Source organism: Tamandua tetradactyla, chromosome 15 (assembly GCF_023851605.1).
Source record: "Tamandua tetradactyla isolate mTamTet1 chromosome 15, mTamTet1.pri, whole genome shotgun sequence".
NCBI lineage: Eukaryota > Metazoa > Chordata > Mammalia > Pilosa > Myrmecophagidae > Tamandua > Tamandua tetradactyla.
The window spans coordinates 30,631,510-30,652,070 of NC_135341.1; the positions used below are offsets into that span (position 1 = coordinate 30,631,510).

Below are 20,561 nucleotides of genomic sequence, written 5' to 3' on the forward strand. Positions count from 1 at the left end.
TGGTATTCTCTACCTCTAAATGTACTGTGCGCCCTTGACCTGGCTGTTGTGCATTGGTTGTATTGGCAGTTTGTGATTACGTAAGCAAATAAATTGCCCTGAGCATGCAAACTAGAGACTTGTTGAATCTGCTTTCATGTGCTAAATTTTACTTTCAGTTTCAATTTGCCCATTTAAAGGCCCCTACTCTACCCCCATCTCTTGTAAGTAACCAATTCTATTGGTGTTTCTTTTTGTACAAATAAGCAGGCATACATTTAAAAACTACTTTCTATTATTTTTTGTGAATTGTCTGCTCATGTCTTGTGCTCATTTTTTTTTTCTGCAGGAATTTTAGGGTTTGTCTCTCAATTTTTTAGTTTGTTCTATATTATTTTTATATTCTTTCTGTGTGCTATATGTGTCGCACGTTTTCTTCCAATTTATCATTTGACTTTGCTTATGCTGTTTCTTGACTTCCAAAAGATTTGTGTGTGTGTGCCCTGGCTTTTTGTTTTTTTCTCCCCACCCCTGCATCTAGATTATGGAGTCATTGTTAAAAAACCTTTCTGTGCATCCGGGTCTTGGAGAAATTCTCACAGATTTTCTTCTAGTGCTTATGTGGTTTTGTGTTTTACAATGTAGATCTCTGATGGGTTTGATGTGAAGAAAGAACCAACTTTATCTTTTTCTGAATGGCTATCTAGTTTTCTTAAAAGCATTTATTACACAGTCCCACTGATCTGAGATGCTATGTTTATTATATGCTAAATTCCCAGATGTAGTTGGGTCTTTCTACTGCACCTCTATTCCATCTGTCTGTCTCTCCAGTACTGTTATGTTTTAGTTATAGAAACACTGGCCTATGTTTTTTTTTTTTCAATCGAAACCAATAAAATGACTGATCAAATGGGCTGTTTAGGGTTTATACACAAAACCACGGATGCCTCGGCCACTTCAGTGTTAGTTAGCCATGCTCCTTACCCTGTCCATCACTGTCTTTCCAGCCTCACTGCATCACACGCAGGAAGAAGAGATGAAACTATCATCACTATTGTGATTGTTCTTATGCAGCCAATAAATGGCACGGCTTAGATATTTTGTTGCATGATTCCAAACCAGGGTTGGACTCTGAAACTGATAAAAGCTCAGGGTCTCCCCTGGAACGGGATTAGATTTTCTGCTCAACACCATCTTTGTTCAAGATGCTTTCTCCTGAGGAAGGGCCATTCCTTCCTGACCAGATGATATGCTCATATTTCCAGGGTCCCACTGTGTGCCTTCGGGCTGAGCCGAGCAAGTCTGCGGTGGCCTGGCCAGTGACATCCTGTCCCCTAAGATGAGTTCCCATATTCTGTTCTGCTCTGTATTTGCCCGCAGCTGTCAGGAATGCAGCAGGAATGGGGGAGCCCAGGGAGACAGAAAGCCAGCCCAGGACACCAGGGAGTACAACGAGGACAACTGTGTCTGGGTCACAGTGATTAATGTGATGTTACTCCAACAAAAACCATGGGAGAGAGGCCAGGTAAGAACATTCACTATCAATAAATGAAAAACACCAACTCACACCAGGCTCATTATCACTAAGAAAAGTCACCCTGAAATTACACATGAAACCTGGCCATTGAGCCATTTCTCCATGATTGGCAAAGCCCCTCCTTTGAAGCTAATTCAGCATCACAATCCTCTGCATGGAGTTCAGATTAACAATGATTCTACAGCTGGAGCTCAAAGAATCCAGTGTCTGTGAAACCAAAATTCAAGCTTGTTTTCCCCTGTTCAAGGGAAGAAAATGCAACTGCTGTCTGTCCAACTCCAACTGGTTGTTGGGGCTGAACTGTGGTCACATTCCCAAATTGAAAGTCAAAGACTCACGACCAGAACTGGTCCTTTTGACATGGCAAGGACTGAATCTAAGAACATGTCCCTCATCATTGCCACACTCACATAATGCATACTTATTTGGAAAAGGAGAAAAAATTTAAAAGTAACGAGAGAAGATATGAGTAAAACGTGAGCTTTCTCTACCTGTTAATAGTCACAGTGCCCATTAATATTCTCTGATACCATTTTCTGCCACCCTGTTTGCCAAGGCAACCAATGCAAATAGTACAATACAAACTAAATGCCACCAAACCCCATAACCGGGGACTGATGATACAATCACCCTCTTCTGGAGTGAACACAGGAAAACTCGCACATCCCAGGAGGAGGTTACAGCCTCAGCCTTTCCCAGAGGCCCCACAGACTCACGGTGCTGTCGATGTAAGCTTCCGTCCACACCACATCGTGCTCCTGGTCAATGACTTTGGGCCGGCTGAGCACATGGAGGTATTCCATGACATTTTCCTGCACATCAGCCAGTGTGGAGATCTGGGTGAAAAATCCTGTCAAACACCAAAGGATGCCAAGTTCAATAACAGGCAGAAAGACCTGCCACTGGGGAGCATGCCCAGGCCATGCCCCTTTGGCCTCTAGCTAATTTCTTTCTTTTTCCTTCAAACTTTTCATCTCCACTCTGCCATCACTCATTTCATGAGTAGTGTGTTAATAATGTCAGAAAATACAGTCAAGCAAAAGGAAGGAAATTAAAATCAACCCTAAGCCCACCTCCCAGAGGAAGCCCCTGTTAACTCTTTGGAGAAGAGTCTTTTTCCAGTCTTTTTCTATGCATTTACGTACATACCCTCCTTGGCAGAAGTGGGAGCTCTCTCAACGTGTTGTTTTACAACCTACTTTTTTCACTGTGGTGAGTTTATTATCAAGGAAAAAATTACAAAGCACAAAATTTAAAGGCTATCCCATTTTTATCATAACTAAAATAATAACAAAAAAGTTACGAGTTATTGAGTGTTAAGTGTCATAGCATTTACCAAAAACTTGACACGTTTTGTCTCATTTGTTCTTGAAAATATGATTAAGTGTGGATTAGTGCAATCATTTTAAAGAGAAGGCGACTGAGGCAGTGCCAGGGTATGTGTTTTGCTCATGTATCTTGGCAAGTGGCTGAGACAGAAGTTGAGACCAGGGTTGCGAGTCTCTAACATCTGTGCCTTTTAGTTCTATAGAATTTTGCACTTTGTATGTTTGAACTGGAAACTCCAGTTCATAGCCCAATGTAGTTATCAGACCTGCCTTTTGAATACACTAAGTAGACCTGGTTTCTAAGGAACAAAAAAATTTCTAAACATTCTATTGTCTTGAGGATGTGGCTGCCACTTTGACCTTGAGGTCCAGGGCACTGCTATGTCCCTCTTCATTTTGGATCCTGGTGGCTGTGCTGTGGTTCGGAGCTGTTGGGAGGACTGGATCCCCAGGATGGGGCCCTTCATTCAAACTAGATGCCTGGCACTGGAGAAACAGCGATTAACCAGAGGACCAAGGCCCCTGCCCTCATGGGGCCTGGGAGGCAGAATAAACAGCTGCTTACAAAATAGTCTAATCAACATTAAGCTAGGGCGCACAGCCAGGACTGCCAGCTAAACTTGGTCAGTCTGAGGAAGAACCAGGGAAACTGAAACCTGATGGGCAAGGAATAGTTAGCCAGGGGAAGAGGGGTTAAGGAGTTCAACAAAGCAAGGAGCATAAAAGTCCTGGAGATCAGAGAGAGCCAGGCTCCTGGAGGGAACTGAAAATAGCTCAGAATGGCTGGACTAAGGAGCCAAGAAGAAAGAGGGTGAAAGTAGGTGCTACAAGACAAGAGAAATGAGTAGGGGTACCATCACATCAGACCTTGGGAGGAAAGATTTTAAGCAGAAGTGGACGTGGATGGACACAGATTCACACTTCTTTTCTATGTCTCCAAATAAGGACACTTAGAACTAAGCTCATATCAACCAAACAAGTCAGAGAGTACATCCCTGAAGCCAGATCTGTCACAGCATTAGCTATATAATTCCTAGTCCAGTGTCTAAAACAGGGCTGTAAGGGAGGGCCAGACTTTCCATTGCCCAGTAATGTTTAGGACCCTCACAGGGCATTTCCAAACAAAGGCCAGCTGGTTTGAATCTGGTGTGCCAGCCCCAAGCCAGGTTGGGCCCATGTGGCTTTTGGCTTCCTGATGACAGCTCTGCACAGTGCTAATTAGCATGCATTGTCACTCCTGCCACCCCACTCTCCCAGCCAGGGCCAGAACCTCGACCATCCTGGGGGAAATACAGGGCCCCAAAGAAGAAGGATGCTCTAGTTTGCAGTCCAGGAGTGGGACCCAGAGGCACCCCATCACTTCCTCAAATCTAGGGAGACCCGTATGGGACAGTGCTGTTAAGACAGGCTCCTTAGTAGCCCCTCTTGCAGGCATGGTGGGAGGGACCTGCTTTGAAGGGAACTGCTGGAGGGCAGAGAGGGTGCCACACCTATAGTTATCTTCTCCCCATGCTCAGCAGCTGCAGTAAATATTTGAATAAGAAGAAAACACTTCATCTCTTTAGTAGGCAAAACTTGAGCTCTTAGTGAAGGATCTTAGAGAGAAAATGTGGTATAGAGGACAAGGGAAGAGGATGTCAGCATATTGGTAGGAGGAGGAGATAGACCGATGGTTCTGGAATCCTCAAGAGTATAAGGATGAGCGGTATGCAGTAAAGAACCACTTCTCTGTTTGTACTCTTCTGCCAAGTAGTCAATGAAGATGACATTTCTTAGCAGTTACTCTTGGTTGATTGTGTCTGTTATTATCACACCTAATCTTTAATGCCAATGGTAAAATGCCCTGATTTAAGCTTTCCAAAATGGGAACAAAAGAAGGGGATTAATGTAAAAAAGAGGATGGGGGAGATAGGTCATTAGCATAGAAAGGCAGTGGGATGGAAAAACAGTCTCACATTTCAATGGGGATTGAGCCGAGAGAGCATCCTTACTTGGCCTTACTTTTCATAGCCAAAGTTCTGAAAAGATTACAGAAAGGTGACTTCTCAGAGCACACACCCATAGCCAAGTGTTTACCTGACACCTCCACAGGAATGACTAATGGAATTATCAAACAAACTTGTGCAAGGCCAACTCCTAATTGCCCTCTCCAAACCCTCCTCCTCCTCCAGTCTTCCCCAGCTCAGTAGATGACACCACTGCCAATTAGGCCAAAAACATAAGAATTATCCTTGGGAAACATCATTACCTCATGCTCTCACCCCTGTATCTAATTCACCAGCATGTTCTTCTGGCCCTATGTCCAAACTATAGGAAAGATCTACTTTCCCATCTTCACTGCCGCCATCCTCATCCAAGACCCCGGTATCTCTCACCCAGAGTAGGATAATCGCCTTCCCACATCTCCCTTCTCATCACCTACATGCCTCACAGCAGCCAGAAGGATCTTCTAAGCACATAAAACAGATCATCCCTTCCCTGCTTAATACAATAGTTTATATTTAGACATAATAAAATCCAAATTTTTTACCCTGCCTCCCAAGACCTCCCCTCAACTGGCCTCCCCTCCCTATATCCCTTTCAAGTCTCCACCTTGCTCCTTGCTTTAGCTCACTGGCTTTCTTTCTCTGCCTCTCACATGTCAACCTCATATCCCCCGTCCCCAGCACCGCCTCCACCCAGGGCCTTTGCACTTGCTGCACCCACTGCCTGGAACCGCCTTTTCCCTGCTTTCCATCGACTAGCTCCTTTTCATCCATCAGGGCTCAGCTCAGAGAGGCCTTCCCAGGCTGCCCTGTGTCAAGTTCACTCCCTCTTGACTGTCATCCTGCTGTAGTTCATAAGATTCCTCCCTTGCTGAATTCCTTCCTTACCTTCTTCTCTTTTAGTGGGATATTAGCTGCATAAGAGCAGGGCCGGGTGCCCGTCTGGTCCAGAGCAGCATCCCGGGTGCCCATACACAGATATGTGGGAGCCGTTAGCAACTCCTGGGCATTCACTGGAGTCTTGTGCCCAGCACAGTCCTAAAGATGAGCCCTAAATCTCCACACCTGGGCCCCCCAACAACCCAACTAAAGTTTTTATTTTATAGGAGAAGAAATGGAGGCTCAGAGGATCCAGTAATTTGTCCCAGTCCGATTTGAATCCATGTTTACCTTGTTCCAAAGCCTAGTCTTAATCACTAGGACCCTGATTCTTCCAGTGATGGGAAAAGGCAGAGCCGGCTGCTGAAAGCTGCTCCTCTAGAGGGAGCTCTCGGGGGATGTTTGCGTCTCGGTGGCTGGAAAATGTTAAGGAAGGGTGGGGAAATATATGCTTTACCTCTGAGATTCTTGGTAAATGCTCAGTCATTAGCACCCAAAGTCTACTGAAAATCCAGAGCAGAGTTTCATCTAACTTACTTTTCAATACATAGATCATAAATGCAGATGTATAAAAGCTAAGAAAAGCTGAAATTATCATTATAATATTAATAAAATGCACCACAAAGTTTATACAAATTTGATTATCTAACCCAAATTCATTACAATTTAAAACCTTTTTGATTCTTTTTTGTTTTTAAATATTTTAATGTTTCAGTTAACAAACGTACCTTTTGATGGAAAATAGGAAAAACTGAGGGCTGCAATCTTCGGCTGAAACCATAGCTGCTTCCCTTGTTTTCCCTCTCTATTCTCTGCGCTAGCTGCTTTCTCTCCCTCACCCCTCTTATTATTATTTTTTTTTAAATTCTAGCCCTTGAATGAATGTTTATTCTCTCCTTTAATGTGCCTTTTTGGACTTCATATATCATGTGAGAAAACAGAATCAGCAATCATTCGGTAATTACCAGGGAGTAATTAATGCTGAAATTAGCCACCTATTACAGATGGTCTGCTCATTTTTCTACATAACATCAATTTATTTACCTTATTCCCTTGCAGAGCTCCTTCTGTGAACTCTGGGTTACAACTACTCAGTGTGATAAACCACATGCAGCCTCACGCTTTATATTTCTAAGATTTTTCCACCTTACTCAATATTTCTTAAGTGTTCCTTGTCTAAAGCCACCTCTGCATGAGCTGCTCCTTTGGCACATCACCTAATATCCTGCTTTGCAACAGCATCAGATGAAATGGCTCCAGAATTCTGCTCCTCAGTGGACAGACACCGGTTGTCTGGGTAACATGACAAAGTCCTCATTCCACATCTGTGTGATGGACATTGCTCCCTTCTAGGCTCTTCAAACACTTGTTTCCACTCTTAAATAAGGCAGACTTGAAAAAAATAAAGCCACTGCCCACATGTCAATCCTTCCATGGCAATCATGTGGGAAAGAAGAACAAACAGATTCATGGGGAAAGTGAAGTCTATGGGGCAACCTGGGCTGTATTTTCTATGGAACAAGAGTATTCTTGAAAGGCCCTCAATATTCTGTTTTCATCTTGGTTCTAGTTTGCCAGCTGCTAGAATGTGGCATACCAGAAACAGAATGGCTTTAAAAAGGGGAATTTAATAAGTTGCTAGTATATAGTTCTAGGGCCAAGAAAATGTCCCAATTAAGACAAGTCTATAGAAATGTCCAATCTAAGACATCCAGGGAAAGATACATAGGTTCAAGAAGGCCAATGACGTTCAGTGTTTCTCTCTCGGCTGGAAAGGCATATGACAAAGTCTCCTAGATTTCTCTTCCGGCTTCTTGTTTCATGAAACTCCCAGGGAGAAGTTTTCCTTCTTTATCTTCAAAAGTTGCTAGCTGTTGGACTCTGCTACATGGCTCTCATCATTCTGTCATCCTTCTCCATTCTCTCAGGATCCCCAAAGATCACTGGCTGGTGGATTTTGTGGTTCTCTTGGCTCTGTGGCCCTGTTCAGCTCTGCTGTAGCTTTCCCACTGTTCTCAAAGTCATTCTTTCCAAAAACGGTCTCCTCTGTTATAGGATCCCAGTAAACTAATCAAGACCCACCTGGAATGGGTGGAGACATGTCTCCACCTAATCAAATTTAATATCCACACTTGATTGAGTCACATCTCCGCGGAGATAATCTAATCAAGTTCCCAATATAACAGTACTGAATAAGGATTAGAAGAAACGGCTGCCTTTACAAAATGGCATCAGGATGAAAACATGGCTTTTCTGGGGGACACATACCCTTTCAAACCAGCACAATCTTCCTCCTCCCTATCAACATCACATACTATTGTAAAAATAATTATTTATGTAGAATAATTTACAATTTAAAAACAGCTTTCTACTGTCCCATCTCCTTTGATCTTCACAAAGAACAAGCAAGAGGCCTACTGGGCCCTGAAAGCTGCAGAGTGTATGTCCAAAGAGTTGCAAGGAGCTGATCCGAGAGAGCATGACCACCAGGGCAGAGCACCCAGCAGCCTTGGTGAGCCTATACCCACCTGGTATAGGCTCCTGAGTGAAACCATCCAGCCCAAGACTCAATTTAGGAACAAACATATTCCTGCATGAATAATATTACATTGTTAGTTTCTAATTTCATATTTTAGAAATAAGACACAGAGCTTTGGAAGCCCTGCCCTGATGAAGACTGCAGAGTAAGATGCTTCAGGGCTCTGTCCCCCTTTCAGAAGCTTTTAGAAGTTAGAACTGGCAGTAACATCTTCCTCAAGGCTCCAGAAAACAGTTAAAAGACTGCAGCAACAGGGTAGTAAGGAGTCAAGAAACAGGCTATTTAAAAGTTGTAGGATCCCATGGTGCCCTCCAGCTCCTTCCTCACTGGCTCCTCCCTCACCCCTCACTGGCTCAGCAGGGAGCTTACCTGCATATATTGTGTAGATCCCTGGTCCTTCCAGAGGAAGCAAAGTAAACCTTATGCACGTGCTGGGGGCATGATTATCTGGCTCAATCTGTCTGGCGGTGGCCCGAAAGACTCAGTGTCCCAGAACTTGCCCTGCACGTAGAAGGAAGCTCACAGAACTCCCTTACAAAATGCTATGGAGAGGAGTCAGGTCACGTGGCCTAGAACACGCAGTGCTGTGCCTGGGACAGGGAGGAAATGATTTCCTAGGTAAGAGGGGACATTCAGAACTGCATAATCTGAAAATTCACAGGGAATTCCTAGGGCCACAGTTTTTATCTAAAACAAGAAGCATGTACAGAAAGGATCAGGGAGGACCCTATGCTTTGGCCTGGAGCCATTCTCTAAACTCCTTGTATGATAAGCCCTGAAGGACAGAACTTGCATCAGTCAGTCTGCAGAAATTGGGAAAGGTAGTTTCTGTTTATTCTTTTTCTTTTATTTTTTTCTTTTTGCTTCAGCTCCTGGCATTCAAGGAAACCTCTGTCATAACACTAACTGGGTACAAACTTAAGCCATAGATGCCTCAGTGTCCATATTCCAGCAATAACATTAAAATATCAAAATGTCAAGTTTTTAGAAAAAGACACAAAATACACAAAGAAACAGGAAGAGATAATCCAAGAAAAGGAGATTAAAGCATTGGCATCAATGAGGAGGACCATACCTGGGACATACCACTCAAAAACTTAAATAAACAGTCCTAAATATGTTCAAAGAGCTAAAGGAAAACATGGGCAAAGAACTAAAGGAAATAAGGAAACAATAGTTGAACACAAGAGAATATCAACACAGAAATGAAAATTATGAAAATGAACTAAACAGAGCAAAAGGCCATGATGACAGAAATTAAAAATTCCCTAGAGGGACTCAACAGCAGAGTAGAGTTGGCGGAAGAGAGAACCAGAGAACTTTGAGACAGGACAATTGAAATCATCCAGACAGAAGAGGAGGAAGAAAGAATGAAGAAAAGTGATAAGAGTCTGAGAAACTTGTGGAGAACCATCAAATCTATCAATAAATGCAGTGTAGGAGTCCCAGAAGGAGAAAAAAGGTAGAGAGAATACTCAAGGGAAAAAATGGCTAAGAACTTCACAAATTTAACAAAGAAACAGGAACATATACATTTAAGATACTCTACAAATTCCAAACAGAATAAAACCAAACAGACTCATGCCACAGTATATTATAATCAGACTGTCTAATGCTAAAGTTAAAGAGAGAATTCTGAAAGTTGCAAGAGAAAAGCAATTTATCACCTAAAGGGAGCCTTGGTAAGATTATATGCTGATTTCTCATCGGAAACTATGGAGGCAAGAAGGTAGTGGGATGACATATTCAAAATGCTGAAAACAAACAAAAATTACCAACCAAGAATTTTACATCTGGCAAATCTGTCTTTTAAAAATGAGGGAGAGATCAAGACACTCCCAGATAAACAAAAGCTAGTGGTTCTTCACCACTAGACAGACCCTACAAGAGATGCAAAAGAGTTTTGCAGGTTGAAGGGAAAGGATAATAGATAATAGGTCAAAGCTGAATGATGAAATAAAGATTTCTAGCAAGGGCATCAACAGGAGTAAAATATAAATGCCAGTACTATTGGATTTTGGTTCGTAACTCTACTTATTATTCCTTATAGGACCTTGTGCAGGTTTGAAAGGATGTATGTACCCTAGAAAAGCCACGTCTTAATCCTAATCCCATTTTGTGAAGGCAGCCGTTTCTTCTAATCCCTATTCAGTACTGTATGTTGGAAACTTTAATCAGATTATCTCCATGGAGATGTGACTCAATCAGTGTGGGTATTAAACCTGATTAATACCCACACTGATTAATACTCCACAGACAGGTGGAGACGTGTCTCTACCCATTCCAGATGGGTCTTGAGTAGTTTACTGGAATCCTATAAAAGAGAACGGCAAGAGGGAAAGCTGTGAGATTCTGAGAGAACAGAATGCCGCAGAAGCATGAATCATAGAGTCCACCAGCCAGCAACCTTTGGAGATGAAGAAGAAAAATGCCTCCAGGGGAGCTGGAGAAGAAGCTAGCAGATGACACCATGTTCGCTGTGTGCCCTTCCAGCTGAGAGAGAAACGCTGAACGTCATTGGCCTTCTTGAATCAAGGTATCTTTTACTGGACGTCTTAGCTTAGACATTTCTGCAGACTTGCTTTAATTGGGGCATTTCCATGGCTTTAGAACTATAAACTAGCAACTTATCAAGTTCCCTTTTTCAAAAGCCATTCTGTTTCTGGTATATTACATTCTGGCAGCTAGCAAACTAGAACAGATCTAAAAGGCAAATGCATCAAATGTAATGATAAATCAATAGCTATGGGCTCATAATATATAAACATGTAATTTGTGACAAGAATTACATAAAGATAAAGGGGTAGAGGGGTTTAAGAGCATAGTTTGTGTGTTTTCATTGAAGCTAAGTTAGTATCAAGGCAAAATACTCTGTTATACAGATTTAGAATGTTAAATTCAAGCCCTCATGACAACTACAAAGAAAATATCAGAGAATATTCAAGCTCATAGAGATAGAAATTAGAATACATATTGTCAGAGGTAGGGGCAGGGGAAATAGGAAATTAATGCATAATGGGTATAGGGTTTCTGTTTGTGGAGATGGGAAAATTTAATACTGGAAGGTGGTAATGGTGCTGCAATATTGTGACTGTAATTAATCTCAGTGAATGGTATGCTTGAGAGTGGCTGAGATGGGTACATTTATTTTGTACATATGTTCCCACAATTGAAAAAAAAAAGAGACTAGCAATTAATGAGAACATGACAGATGCAATATATGATCCTAGAAGGGATCTAATAATGGAGGGGAAAAGGCTCAAAAGAACATTATTGGCTCAAAATAGTGCTCAAAAGAAAAAATTTGAACATAGACTGTAAGTTTTATATTGATGTTAAATTTATCACTTAAGAAAGTTACATCCTTGTTCACAGGAAACGTACACAGCAGTATTAAGTGTTCAAGGAACATTATATATCAACCTACATTCAACAGTTTCGAAAATGAATTGATTAAATAGATAGAAAGATAGACAGGCAGACAGATTAATAGATAGATAGACAGACAGATAGATATTTGACAGACCAACAGAATGACACAGCAAATGTGGTCTAATGTTAAAATTGGTAGATCTGGTATTTGGGAGTAGGTATATGCTGTAGTTCTCTGGAATTTATATTATTTTTGTAACGTTTCTGTTAAGTTTTAAAAGCAGTTCAAAATGAAAAGTTTTTTTTCTTTTTAAAAAAAGGCAAAGAGAAAAATAAGAAAATAATCTAGCAGTGCATGCTGAGGAGCTACAAATGCTGGCTTGCCCCTGCAGCTCGACCCTGAGCCTCACCCTCATGTCCCCAGCAGAGTCTCAGGCTGGTCTTATGTCTTCTCAGAGCCTTAACCTGCCCCTTTATAAAATGCCACGAACTGGACCACATGGCTAGGCAAGCTAAGGAAACTTCATGGGGGTTCTGGAACACATAGGTAGATTATAAATCTCAGCTCCAGCCTTTATTAGCCATGCACATTAGTGTCCTTTCTGACCTTTTGGTTTCCTTTTTCTAGGTTATTTCAGATTATGAGAGACATACAGTGATCCTCTCTGAAACATGACTTTCTTCTCCCCTTAGCCTCATGCTCTGGTGAAGATTTCAGGCTTCGGCTTTGGATCAACCAGGCTTGAGTCCTGGCTCTGTAATCTGTTAGATGATGAACCTGCAGCAAAGTGCTATTCTCTCTGAGCCTCAGTTTCCTCCCCATAAAGAAAGATAATTATCTCACATATCTCCTAGAGCTTTCATGAGAATCAAAACAGATAATACACGAAGAGTATTTAGCATCTTTCCTGGCACTTAGTGAGCAGTTAGTCATCATTATGGGTATTAACTGCATCAGCAGCACCAACATCTTCATCATCGTTATACTTGCCACTCATTTTCTCTTGTTCTATGGAATCTACACAAAGAACTAAATACAGTTGTCTTTGAATAACTGCCACTTTTGCCCTCCTCCACCTGTTCTGAAATAGCAAAAGGTTTTAATTGCCACTTCCCTCTATTCCCACCTACAACAATCTTGCTGGTCTTATAAATTTGAAGCTATCTTTTGGGAATATGGCACTTGGAAAAAAATAGCAAGGTTAAGAATTTCTTCAGCCGGAAACCTGGGAAGTCTGGGCTTTAAAGGAATGCAGGGGTCAGGCCACAATTCTCTTTCAAATAAGGGGCAAATGATGATTAAACTATCAGAAAAGGACAATTTAAGCAGACAACCAAGAGAGACCCATGCGGCTTCTCCATTCTACCTAATGATGACTGATTGGTTGAGAACCCAAACACTGAGGTCCTTCTTTATTTGCACAGCTGGAAAACTCTCCATCCACTGTGATTTTTGAAGGAGAATCAGCCAGTGCTTGTTTAAAATCCTGGCATACTGAATATTAGAGAAGGTTGTCACGGCTTTATGGAATATCTGCACTAGTCGGGCCCTCTTTTCTGTTTTCCCAGTTCACTTGTTTATCCAATAGTGTGAACAGAGAGCTATAAATTCTACAAGCCATTCTACAGTGGCAATGAGTGCTTTAATGTATTTAAAATGGCTTACTGCTTTGCCTCATTAGGGTTAGTTCCCTCAAGGAATGATTTAGTAATGAAAAAAAGTAACAAACCAATGAGTGAGTGCTAGGTTTGTCTGGATTTTGCTAATAGATAGAAGGAGACAGAGAACTCTTGCAAGGGTATGAATGCCTCCAGACATACATTTCTAGAGAAAGTTTCTAAGGTCTACTGGCTGAGAACTGTCTCTATGGCTACCAGGTAAGAAGGTGACAAGTCCTTAGCCACTGACCTGGGATGATGCACTGGCCCTGTCAACTCTTGCTGCTTCCAGGCTCAGTCTGTGACCTGACCTGGTTAGTCAGTCAACAGGCTCCTTGTTGGGCTCTCTCTGGGTCTATTCTGGTCCCTGAATGTTAATACTTTATTTCACTGAAGAATTTGGATTAGTCAGGGCTAAAATATGTAAGTGGAGGGCAGGGGTGCTCTGGACCTCAATGCTACTTGAGAAGAAAAATGTCATGCTGCCTCCATGCTATAACAACAGGAGACTATAAACATGATTTAATTAACGGCCATGGAAGAACACTTGCCCACCGATGTCACGAGGTCTAAAACCCTGTAACTGATGCAACATGAAGCCAATGTCTACGTGGGCACAGATGGTTGGAACCTAACATTCAATGGCAACTGTTACTTTGCAGGGTGACAAACAATAACATTTTATCCCTAAGGGAAGCAGGGAAGGAAATGACTGGATTTGGACAGGAAGAAAAGGTGAACCACTATTGAATCAACAGCCAGTCCAGCTAAGCAGCTACTATTACCTCCTTGGATTTTCCAAGTTGCTCTACTAAGAACTTCTAAGCCTAAACAGCTATATTGGCTATATTTTATAGCCAGGCCCTAAAATATCCTGAGTTGACTAAATTGTCTTCAAAATGATGCTTCAAAGATTCTTATAAACAATGACTAAAACTAAATTATGGTGCAATATTAGTTGATTAAGACATGACTTCAATTTGAGTAATTTTCATCATCTGGATACAGACTGGTAAAAACAATAACCATGACTAAATGCATACTAGTTGATGGGATGAATTGCAATCTGACATGGCAGGAATAACAGCAAAAGAAAAAAAAAAGAAAGGAACTTTTTTCTTCAAGACCACAGAATAAAGGGGAAAGTGTAGTTCCCTCAAGCTTTTCAAATGCCACCCAAAGACCCAAAACTTATTTCAAGAATGGGCTCTTTACACAGAGGAAATCTGTGATGCACTCAGACCCTCTCCTCCTTTCGTCCTGCTCACCTCTCTCCTAGATAGCCCCTGAAATGTGGCTAAACACCTTTCTATGAGACAAGCAGAACTACTGATACATTTCAGTGAGCCAAGCCGGCCAATAAATGAAAATAACTGTAGAATGTGTCATTTCAGAGGTTCAAGGAAATTTCAAAAACCTTCCATGCAGCCCTTCCTTTTTTAGGTGAAGAAATTGAAACTTGCTAAAAACACTGTTCCAAGCATAATGAGGAAATTAAGGACAATGCTAAGCAAAGGGAAAAGATGGGTAGATGTTTATTTGCCTGGCCACATACTTATTCTCTGAGAATTTCCACATCTACCCACCCATTCATCTACCCACAGAGCAGAAAAAGGTTAGAGACCTGGCTCAAGATGGAGCTGGCCATTGCCTTTTTTTTTCTTTTCTCTTGAAGGCAACCTGAAATCAGAATTGAGAGTTACTAGTCAGTCTAAAATAGAGAAGGCATAAGCTTGCCTTTCTAATATAATTCCTTGTCCACAATATGGGAAAAGTGACTCTGTGTGCGTGTAAGGACAGATGAGCATGCTGTGGAGAGCTTATTTCTAGCTGTACGCGCACCATAGCCATCAAGGTTAGAGAAAAAGAATGAAGTGGATATGTAAAAATAAACCATGTGCTTCCCTTCCTACCCTGGGTTCTGAGACTCTCCCCTTCTCTCTAAAACAGTTTTCTTTTTAATTTCAGAAAGCAATTTTGGTGGTTTGCAACTAAAACAACTTTGTCTTAAGCTACCAAAACTGGTACTGAGACCTTCATGGAGTTCTCTTTTCTCTATTGAAGCCCAAACACTGGAACGTCTATAAAGGATGGCTGAGGAGGAAATCCATCCATATCAATTTACTGTGCAATGGTAAATATTAACTTACAGTGCAACAGGACATACCCACCTCTATTACTATTTACAATCAATTTACTCATTTTTCAAACATCAATGGGTACCTACCTGGACTTTGTCAGAACACCTAAGATGAAATCTGAGTCAAATCTTGCTCCAGTGGGGTGTATAGCCTCAGAGGAGAGATAAGACATCATTGCAGATGCATATAATGCATGGTAATAATATGGGGCATTTGCCTGAGGTACTGATCTACGAGTATTACCAGCACAACCTCATTTCATGCTCATAATAACTGTACGGGGCAGGTATCATCACTACCTTTGTTTTGTAGGTGACATATTCACACCTAGATAGGTTTGGTAACTTTCATATGGTTGGTGCTTGGGGGAGGCTGGATTTGAACTCGGAGTTTGGGTTAAAAGCATGGACTCTACCAAATAATTGGTAGAGTAATAATTTGCCTTTTTGGATGTGTGCAAAATGAAAAGAAGTTCTTGGCAGACTGGAGGCCCCTGTTATTTCTCTCCCTGTGCCTTCCTCAAAACATTGTTTTGGTCACATGACTGGGAACCAAATCAATGCAGATTCATTTGAATTTTCTGAATGTGAAATGAAATAATAGTTTGCAAATTTTCTATTTCAACCAAAAATGTAGATAATAGGTTGTTTCAATCCAGCATTTTCCAAAGTAAATGCCATAGGACACTTTGTCAGCAAGACGTTCTCCAGAAAACACTTTCAGAGTGTTTTAGAGAAGAAAAAATAAAACTTATGTTTGTCAGTCTTATCCAGAAAATTAGACTTCAGAAATTTTGTTAAACAGTATTAATTTAAAACAGTCAACACTTATTGAGCACTTCCTATACCCCAGCACTGACTCAGGACACCTAACATGCACTATCTCATCAGTCCTTCTATTTAATAAGAAACAAAGGAGGAACTATTGCCATCATCCCCATTTGGAGTGGCAATTAGAATACTAAGGCACATTAAAATTAACTAACTGAATTAGTCATATAGGTTAAGTTATATCATGGAAACATATCAAGCTGGGAATCTCAGTGACTTAACACAAAGGTTTACTTATCATGTACACTATAAATTTAGCACAGGTAGGCAGACGGCGAGGGTAGAGGGCAGGGCTAGTGAAAGGTGTCAGCCAGGCTGATGAAGGCTACCACATCTGATGGCTATGCCATCTGGAACATGCAGCATCAGAGCTCACAAGAGCAGAAGAAAGTATGGACACCACCATACCAGTCCTTAAATGATTCAGCCCAGAGATGGTCAGTCTTGAGGCCCCACCAAATGGCAAGGATGTTAGGAATGGAGGGAAAGCACAGGGATATTTGATGTACAGCACACACTGCTGCCATGGTAATTCTCCAACGTCACTCAGCTACTAAGCAGAAGAGGTGACAGGCTTGGCCACTCCACTGGACTATTTACTCAAAATTTATAAGTATTTTCTGGGAGGAGCTGCTATCAAAAATCATCTGGAAACACCTAGACCTTCTGTTAGAATTTACAGCCTTCTCTTAGAACCCCTCACTTTCTCATGACTGTCCCCATATCTGCCAAGTACATGGCAGAAACCCACCTTTGTTGGCACAGGCCATCCACTTGAGGTTGTCTGCAAAAGCAGCCTCTCGCCCAATGAGGTATGTGAAGATGCGAACCTGAAAGGAAGATGAGCACACGGGTCAGCAGTGTTCCCTTTGCACCATCCTGCACAGACCACAGGCACATGTGGCTCACCTCTTTAATGCTCCATGCTTCCCATCTGTAGGAACATATTTAAGACATTTGAAGCACAGTCAGAAAGAAATATATTCAAAAATGGGGCCTTTGATCTTTTAAACCATATGGCATGGCAGTGGTTGTTTTTTGGTGTGCAACTCACGATAAAGGAGAAGAGATTGAAATGAGAGGCTAGCAGCATCCTAGCCTGGGTTTCCTCTACACATATGGACAAAGATGCTCCAGGTTGGGACACAATCACTAACCATCACCCTCATTTGAACAGGAAATATAGACTGTGCTCTTCTTGGGAATAAAAATGTCACTACAAAACCCTCAAGATTCGCCCCCAATGGTGAGGACAGGCTGCAGACACTTTCTTAACCATCTGTGATGCCTGGTGTGATTTTAGGAGGTAATTAACTCCAGCAAGAGGCATAGCCTGTGGCCGGGAGACCGATGGAGACTCTTTCTAGTCCTCCTAAGGTCTGAGCAGCCTCAAGAGCAGAGAACACATGTAAAATCCTGGCTCTCTCATTTTTTATTGCTTTCTCAACTCTCTCTTAAGAGGCTAAGACTCTGAAACGAAGCACAGCAGGGCCCATCTCCCAAAGTAGTATTTGAAAGAAAGATAAAGAATTAAGAGTTAAAATCCTTGAATGCAAATTTAAAATAACATTACATAGACTAACAGAATCCTTTTGACAGACCAAATACAGCCCTTTGGCCACCATTTTGTGACTGGGTTAAATGAAATCATGCTATTAGATGAATATTTCTGGGGGTGCAAGGGTAGTTCAGTGGTAGAATTCTCGCCTGCCATGTGGGAGACCTGGATTTGATTCCCAGTCCACATACTTCCCAAAAACCAAACAACAATTCAAGAAAATGGTGCTGCAATAAAGGGGTATCCACATGGAAAAATAATGAAATGTGACCCCACCATACAGCATACAAAAAACAAACAAACAGATGAATATTTCTTGACAGGTGGTATCAGAGGCTTTACTAACTGCTGTCCTTTCAGCTCATCCACATTGGGTCAGATATGCCATTTTTTTTTCTTCAGTAGCATCCCCTCTGCTCCTTTCCCACAACTGCAGTCAACTTGTGTGGTTAGGTCTGTGAGGCTGCTGTCCTCCCCTGGACTATCCACTTGATGAAGGAGAATAAGGGATGTGTCTCTTTCACCTGTGCGTGTCCACATGGATCCCAGAATTTGGGCCATTACAAATTCTGAATTTGTAATCCAGTGCATGGATGGATAAAAATATACAAATGCCAACATGTGCCTGAAAAAATAAATATATTTTTTTAACTATGACATCCTCTTATCCTCTTATCTATAATTTTGCAAACTAGTTTTAAGGTGGTGATTTCTTTCCAACTTAAAGATATGCTTCAATGTACATTATCATTATGCAACCTTAGTCTGTCTCGTCTGTGCTTAGTGAGGCAGTCATTTCATTCAGATCACAGCTCCAGCAAGAGGACTTCTTGGGCAGGTGGACAGGCACAGAGGCCTTTGGGTATCTTCATTTCCCGAATTCTTTTCCACATTATTCCTCCTAGGCTTGCTTTGGGAGGAAAGATGTACTTTTTAAAATTAGAAGATTGTAGCTCTTTTGGTAAGAGCCAGCCTCAGGTGACCAAAAGTGATTACCACTGACCAGCTGCACAGGGCTGCTCCCACTTCACTTTCTATGCCTGGCCATTGCAGGCCTGTAACCAAGGAACTCTGATTTAAGGGAAACTGAGGTCCTGTTATGTGTTCAGTTTCATCAAGGCCTGTCCTCATGAATGAGGTTTTCTGAAACCTTGGCTCTCTCCTTGACCCCCTAGATAAACTGGTGCTGTCAACACAGAAAATCCCACTAGCTCCAAGGCCCAGACCTACCACCCATGGGAGCTGAGATTAGAATCATGCTACAGGGTCCATGCTTTTTGCATGTCTTCACCTTTAATTTCAAACTTAAGCTATTTAAAGGGAAAATGCTAGATTGATAAAATTGTGCGTGCCCACTGGCTGTTAACCCCAGCAGGAGTCATAAGAGATTGCTCCCAGGAAATGAAGCTATTAAGTCCATCTTTTTGGCCAAGACCCAACACAAAGTAGCCCATTCGTTTTTGAGTATAAACTGAGTTCTCTCTTTGCAAGGTTACAAACCAGAACAACACTGTGAAGCATTGGTAAAACTAGTACAGTTCTTGATTTTAAAAGATGGCAACCAATTTGGAAAACCAGTAGGACTGTGCCCAACTTTCAGGCCAGATAAGCTTGCTCAAGAATAATTGTGCTAACAACCACCACAGTAATAAAAACCAGCACCATGATCCCTACCCCACCACCACCACCCCAACTATAAGCACCACTGTGGCTCCGACAATCAGCACCATCCCTTGGATCGGGTACTTTGCTAAGGGATTTATAGGCATTACATCTGTCCCTTGCTCTGTATCTTATTCTATTACTTATGAAAGAAAATCAGAATCATATTGAATATTTCCATTTATGTGCAGGCCTTGGCTCCCAGAGGACTGGTCTCCTTATCTGACTGAAAATGGCATGGAAATGGCTTGTCACATCTCTTTTTATACAAAAAAAAACATAATCAAATGCTACTGGGTTCACACCCTGCATTTCTTAGAAAAATGCCTTTTAACTGGCTGCAAATATTTTACTCCAAAGTTTGAAATGTTTTAGAAAGCAATTTAACATTATCCATAAAATTTTATACTTGTGTTTTCTTGTGTTTTGTTTTGATGCAGTAATTTTACCTCTAGGCATTTATCCTGTAGCCAGGATAACGAATGAAATGCCTACGGCAGCCAAGCAGGTAACAAAGATGATGGGAAGAGGTAGAGTATGGAAAACTGTAGAGCACATGTTTTCTAGAAGCCCTAAAATTCAGTTTCAGTTATTTTCACAAATATCAAATGATAAAAGTACAAGGATGTTTCCTCTAGCATTATTTGGAATCATCAAAAACCATTTAATTCTAAGTCTCTCCTGATCAGCTATTGGGCTAAAAAGTTTATGGTACATTCATAAAGTGGAATACTAGGCAGCTATGTACTGATGTAAAACAACATCCACTATAAACTGGTAAGGTGGGAAACAACTTGGGGGCTATTATATAGCATAGAATCTGATTTCTTTTAAAAAGGGACTTCATAAGCTTTTATATCATTTGACTGTTTTTATAAATGACTAGATATTGCCTTACTAATAAAATATTCTCTTAAGGGAGAATAAAATATGCTCTTAAGGGAAAATAAAGTAATGACACTACTACCTCCTCAACAATTTGATAAGGACATTGGGGAAATAAGCTTAGCAGTGAAAATTACACAGAAGAGAAAATGACAGGTGGAAATTTAAGCCCCAGCCTTACATATTCTGGGGAGGGCAGCCTTAGTT

General features: G+C 41.4%; 1 protein-coding gene across 1 annotated transcript in view; it reads right to left on the minus strand.

Moving 5' to 3' along the window:
• CACNA2D3 (calcium voltage-gated channel auxiliary subunit alpha2delta 3) overlaps positions 1-20,561 on the minus strand; it is a 987,429-nt gene that overhangs the window by 329,108 nt on the left and 637,760 nt on the right. The window contains exons 12-13 of the mRNA XM_077128978.1: positions 17,001-17,079; positions 2,233-2,366 (exon numbers count right to left, since the gene is read on the minus strand). Coding sequence (XP_076985093.1) covers positions 2,233-2,366; positions 17,001-17,079 — 213 coding nt within the window. The remainder of the gene's footprint in view (positions 1-2,232; positions 2,367-17,000; positions 17,080-20,561) is intronic.